Source organism: Schistocerca piceifrons, chromosome 1 (genome assembly GCF_021461385.2).
Source record: "Schistocerca piceifrons isolate TAMUIC-IGC-003096 chromosome 1, iqSchPice1.1, whole genome shotgun sequence".
Classification (NCBI taxonomy): Eukaryota; Metazoa; Arthropoda; class Insecta; order Orthoptera; family Acrididae; genus Schistocerca; species Schistocerca piceifrons.
The window spans coordinates 63,382,035-63,388,230 of record NC_060138.1 but is presented as its reverse complement, the minus strand read 5'-3'; the positions used below and the strand labels follow the sequence as shown (position 1 = coordinate 63,388,230).

At 53.6% G+C, this 6,196-nt stretch overlaps 1 protein-coding gene across 1 annotated transcript; it reads right to left on the bottom strand.

Moving 5' to 3' along the window:
* Positions 1–792: 792 nt before the first annotated feature.
* Positions 793–5,839, bottom strand: LOC124776604 (extensin-like). The gene is made up of 2 exons (XM_047251715.1): positions 5,790–5,839; positions 793–2,164 (listed from the first exon to the last, which is right to left on the bottom strand). Exons 1-2 carry the CDS (start codon positions 5,837–5,839, stop codon positions 793–795), a joined length of 1,422 nt encoding a protein of 473 aa, XP_047107671.1.
* Positions 5,840–6,196: the final 357 nt, after the last annotated feature.

Below are 6,196 nucleotides of genomic sequence, written 5' to 3'. Positions count from 1 at the left end.
TGCCAAGTTTCGTCATAAGAGATCAGTCCTAGACGGTGCTGCAGCACTGTGTGCTACAGTTTGTGCTGTGAGAGTCCCGTGCCGCACTGTCAGTAGTGACTTCGCGCGGGGGAAGGCCCAGGTCGTCCATCGGTGTCTGGTGGGCGTGCGTCGAAACGAAGCGCTCGGAGATGGGTGACCGCGTAGTGGCACCATTCCTCGCTTGTTGGCTGCGCAGACAGGCTCATTGAGGGACGTGGCTGCGTCTTCCCCGTGGTCCGAGCTCGCGGGCGCAGACTATATGTACCTGGCGCGCCAACGTTCAAGAGCTTCTCCGCGGTTATCTCCGGTGCGGTTCTCCTCTTGCTACCTGCGACGGTCGTTAGCTGCAGTACGGGAAGCCAGGATCGGTTTACCTTAAGGCTTTCCACTTTCTTGCTGAAGCTATTCGCGTGTTTTTGTATTTCTACAGCTTCTCTAAACAAGCGGGTGTGAAAGTGCTTCTCCACAGCCAGAATTTCCGTGTCGGCGAATTTTATTACGAGGTCGGTCTCACTGAGCACGCGCTGAGTGAGACCGACCACGTGACGAATCTGTAATATTATCGTCAAAAACGTTATCTGAGAATGAGTTGTAGGCAAAGTCAAATGAGACCTACTATATAACTGCGGTTCTATGATGAGCAGGATGGAGTTTCCAATGGATTAAAAACTCAACTGCGCTGTGGAATAGTAATAGAGTAATATTTCACGCAGTTAGATTTACACAAGCAAATAATCCTAGGTGTGGTCACAATCCGACGGTGCACGTAGCTCAGAGCGCCAGCATGTATAAACAAGTCCCTGCTCTGCTGTTGGGCTGTGCGGGAAGTTGGGCTGTGCGGGAAGTTGGGCTGTGCGGGAAGTTGGGCTGTGCGGGAAGTTGGGCTGTGCGGGAAGTTGGGCTGTGTGGGAAGTTGGGCTGTGCGGGAAGTTGGGCTGTGCGGGAAGTTGGGCTGTGCGGGAAGTTGGGCTGTGCGGGAAGTTGGGCTGTGCGGGAAGTTGGGATGTGCGGGAAGTTGGGATGTGCGGGAAGTTGGGCTGTGCGGGAAGTTGGGCTGTGCGGGAAGTTGGGCTGTGCGGGAAGTTGGGCTGTGCGGGAAGTTGGGCTGTGCGGGAAGTTGGGCTGTGCGGGAAGTTGGGCTGTGCGGGAAGTTGGGCTGTGCGGGAAGTTGGGCTGTGCGGGCAGTTGGGCTGTGCGGGCAGTTGGGCTGTGCGGGCAGTTGGGCTGTGCGGGCAGTTGGGCTGTGCGGGCAGTTGGGCTGTGCGGGCAGTTGGGCTGTGCGGGCAGTTGGGCTGTGCGGGCAGTTGGGCTGTGCGGGCAGTTGGGCTGTGCGGGCAGTTGGGCTGTGCGGGCAGTTGGGCTGTGCGGGCAGTTGGGCTGTGCGGGCAGTTGGGCTGTGCGGGCAGTTGGGCTGTGCGGGCAGTTGGGCTGTGCGGGCAGTTGGGCTGTGCGGGCAGTTGGGCTGTGCGGGCAGTTGGGCTGTGCGGGCAGTTGGGCTGTGCGGGCAGTTGGGCTGTGCGGGCAGTTGGGCTGTGCGGGCAGTTGGGCTGTGCGGGCAGTTGGGCTGTGCGGGCAGTTGGGCTGTGCGGGCAGTTGGGCTGTGCGGGCAGTTGGGCTGTGCGGGCAGTTGGGCTGTGCGGGCAGTTGGGCTGTGCGGGCAGTTGGGCTGTGCGGGCAGTTGGGCTGTGCGGGCAGTTGGGCTGTGCGGGCAGTTGGGCTGTGCGGGCAGTTGGGCTGTGCGGGCAGTTGGGCTGTGCGGGCAGTTGGGCTGTGCGGGCAGTTGGGCTGTGCGGGCAGTTGGGCTGTGCGGGCAGTTGGGCTGTGCGGGCAGTTGGGCTGTGCGGGCAGTTGGGCTGTGCGGGCAGTTGGGCTGTGCGGGCAGTTGGGCTGTGCGGGCAGTTGGGCTGTGCGGGCAGTTGGGCTGTGCGGGCAGTTGGGCTGTGCGGGCAGTTGGGCTGTGCGGGCAGTTGGGCTGTGCGGGCAGTTGGGCTGTGCGGGCAGTTGGGCTGTGCGGGCAGTTGGGCTGTGCGGGCAGTTGGGCTGTGCGGGCAGTTGGGCGGTGCGGGCAGTTGGGCGGTGCGGGCAGTTGGGCGGTGCGGGCAGTTGGGCCGTGCGGGCAGTTGGGCCGTGCGGGCAGTTGGGACTTTGTACGAGTGCTGATGAGCACGCAGTTGAGTGTCCCACAACCCGATCATCATCCTCGCGACTAACTTCCCGCCAAGTCGCGGTTTGGGAAGATAACGTACTCCGACCGACGATTACCAGTGGGATCTGGGAAACTGTCTGGGCTACTGTGATGGTAATCACTCCTATGTCGACCAAGAATTTGGTTTTCTACTCCACGATGACGAAACGCTAATTCTGGCGGTCCAGAAGAGACGCCACGACCTCTGGCGGTCCAGATGACACTCACCGAGAAACTGTCCTCTGCCCATCAACTCTGGAAGATCAGCGCGCCCTGGCACCTCCACACTCCTATACTTACAATCGCGGCTGTGCGCGGGATGATACGTCAATCATTTCCGTACTGTACGCCGCGGACAACCCTTCCATAAATACCACATAATATCCAGTTCCAATGGAGAGACTTTCCGGAAAATCTGAGCACACTCTATGACGCCAGCAGTTCTCCAGTAATCCCGCGCCTTTTGGCTGCGTGCGGGAGGATAGATGTGTGCAAAACCTGCACCCGTGAATTGAAAAACAGCATCTACGTGTGACGCCCGTCTGTCGGGCACCTTAGAGTAACATATTAGTTCTGAGAACGCCACCCTCACAGTGCACATGCCTGACACCAAGACGGCGACCAGTACACCGTACTCGGCAGTAGAAATATTTTTTGAGGTGCCAGCCAGTTGCTACAGACTTTTGCTGGGCCAATGACCTCTATATCTTGGCTGATACAAAGCAGTACTGCTAACCGTCCTACTGGGTGCGGCACGTAAAACTGGCCAATAAAGTCAACACATGAACATAAAATGTAATGTATTCAGTATGATTACTCACCTTCAGAGTCGGTGGTGAAAGTATCCTCCTCCCACTTCAGCACACATGTGAACACACTTGAGGATATTCATGTATACCCTTAACAGTTCTTATGTTGTGATGCTATTGATGACATCCTGGATCCTGGTCTCGAGTTCTTCAATTGTGTTTGGACGTTTTTATCGTATACTCTTCTCTTTAACAGTTCCCACAGCTAAAAGTCGCATGGAAAAATCTGGTGACCGAGCGAGCCACTAGCCTTTGCTGGTTGTAGTCTATGACGTAAACATCTCATGCACACGGGACAATGATGCAATTGACGTGTCCTGCCGAAAGTAACAAAACTGACGCTCCTCTTCTGTCAAATTTGAATAAAACTCCTCCAAGATTCCCAAATACACGTTATTGTTCATTGCCGTCTCAAAGGATATGGGCCCCAAAGCGCGTATGGTAGAATGGCACACCGAACACCAACCTTTTCGTCATGCAAGGGTAGCTGGTGGATCGCGTGTGAATTTTCCGTCGACCAATACCGATTGTTTTGGGTATTTAACTACCCAGACAGGTGGAACCACGCCTCGTCACTCGTGCTGAGCCCTAGTGTGTCCAAGGCACCATGGCAACATTTCTCAACAGCTGTGAACAGAAAAGTGCTCGCTTATGCAGGTCAGGCTCCTTCAGTTCTTGCACAAGTTATCCAGTACCGTTTTAACTTCAGTCCTCTTCAAACAGGTCTGGAACGTCTCTCACTCGCATGAATCTGTTGGCTCAATCTCCTGGTTGACCCATGTGGACTTCTTGCCATTATCTCCTGCATCTGCGCCTTAAATTCAGGCCCGCGGACAGGTGGTGGTCTGTTCCTGGGAGCATTTTGAGCCGATCCTGTACACCGCCATTCACATACACACTAACCTGGTTTCACACAAGGAGGTATTTTTCGCAACTGGTTTCGACAAGATTCATTGGCTGCACCTGGTCTCGTTACACAACAAAGTTCTGCGCGCTGTCGGTACATCTGAGCAAATGGTTAGTTCGTGCACGACTGTTTGGACGGCGTTTCTCGTGTCCCATTGTTATTGGCGAGTGCGCACGCACTGGAACATTAGTGTTGCGTACAACGGGCCGGTTTTACGTGCCCCACCCTGTACAAGCGTCGCCTCTGTTAGCACCCCGTCGTTGTCACTGACCGGCTGCTTTCCGGAAATACTCTGGTCCGACCACACGCGATTCTCTCATGCGCAGCGCTCCTCATAGAGCGCCTGAACTCACAGATTACGTAGAAAAGTATTTCTAGAGACCACAGCCAAAACCCAATTTAATCAGAGAAAATGAGGCTAGAGCTCTAAGTACTCGACCTCATGTTACTCCATGACCTCAATCTGTCCACTTCCACTGAGGACATTTCGAGTGAGTATTAAAAACAGGAAAAAATGGAAGAGAACAAGCCAACAAGCGCTTGGTGTCATCAATTAAATAAACAGAGGAACAAGAGCAGGACGTAACCCTAGAAACAAAGAGTATCGAATAAAAACCAGCGCCATTAACGTAGAAAACAAACCCCCAACCTCAAAGAGCGTAACGGCCATATGCCGAACGCCTTTTCGGGGACAGCGGCCAGCCCACTGGTGCAACATAGTCAGAATGAGCGGGCCCTGTCCTGGAGAGAACGCTCAGCAGCGCATGCGCGGAACCAGAGGAACCGACACATTGGCTAAACGCAACAGACATGCTAAAAGTAACGGCAAAGTGCCAAACCAAACCGATATATAAATACGTAAAAGCACTGGAAGATAGGAAAACCTACGTATAAAACAAAACCCGAGAAAGCAGTATTACACTTAGCACGAAGTTATAAAATACAATACCACAGTCATATACAAAGTGAAGAAAAATTCGCGCACTCAGATTGCGCGGCAGGATTCCTCGCCCACTGCCAATACAAAAAGCTCTCACTAAATTTCGTCCTGCGCACATTTCGGGCAGTAAATGGACGTTAAAGATTGGCAACCTGGCTACACTGTAATCACATGTATGGTGCTGTGCAGTTGGTGCAGTGGACAGCGTTTTGGGTTAGCATGCAGGAGATCGAGGGTTCGATTCTGGGTTGTGGACCATTTGTTTCTATTTTCTAAAAATAGTCTGCATGTTACGGAATCTGGCGTCTTAATCTGTATACAGAAATCACAGTGGGCCTTGTACAAAACATTAGCAATTATATACTTCGAACACAGAAATGGAAGTGCAATTGGTTTTTTGGTCAGCTTTTAAAGAAACCTTTTATACGATGTGGATGCGAAATGTTTCGCGCCACTGCATCTTCTATATTTCAAACCTGTTTTCTGTGTACCATCCCCCAATGGTCCCATCGAAATTATTTGCAAAGCACGTTGACTGGTGACGTAAGGCCATAACGGATTGTATTGGATCTGAAAGTGGAATGACCCGCCAGGGGGTCCACAACTCTTTTGTGGATACGTGCGTGGCGCGCACGGTGCCCTGAGCCATTGCAGCCTCCTTTCTCTCCAGGGCTGCATTTCCTTTCCCTTCCACTACCTTCCACTCCTTTCCCCTCCTTGCTCCTTTCTCCTCGCCCTCTCCTCTCCTTCTCTTGGTGTCCTTGCTTATGTTGGCCCCGCAATCCTCCTGGTTCTGTTGGTTTTCCAATTCGGCTTTGTTGCATAATCATCTCCTCCTTTTGGCATTCCTTGGCCACCTCTGGGGTTTGACCTCCATTACAAAATTTCTCCTCCGTAGTGTGAGCCATTTGGGGAAGAGCACCTTACCTACTGTCTCCGACGTGCGCCCTCCTAGTACATTCCACCTTATCTTCCATGTCGTTGTCTGATACTAGGGTGCATAGCCAGCATGGTAGCCAGCCTGTGTGGTGGGTCGCTATGTATCCTTTTGGTTGAGCCCCCTGAACACACAGGGATCACACTTCTGATACCTGAGCTGTGACCTCCTCATGCATGCCTTGGAGTGGTTGCTCGTCATCCTGGAGCATCGGAACTCCCGGCAATGATCGCCGTGCCAGACGGCCCTTGCTGTGGCTGGGTGGCCCCTGTGAGGAGAGCCCCTGATCGGAGTGGGTGGTATCAGGGCAGACACTATGCAAATGAAACGCATACGGGTCCAAAACTCTGGCCGTTCTTCTGCGGCCGTCTCTCTGCGTGGAACTGATTCCTCAAGT

What these genes read in the sequence shown, in the direction of transcription:
- LOC124776604 (XM_047251715.1), bottom strand. Translation starts at nt 5,839, where the DNA reads ATGGAAGATAAGGTGGAATGTACTAGGAGGGCGCACGTCGGAGACAGT. An exon ending in GCGCACGTCGGAGACAGTAG is followed by an intron (nt 2,165 to 5,789) that starts GTAAGGTGCTCT and finishes ACTCGTACAAAG; the next exon opens with TCCCAACTGCCCGCACGGCC.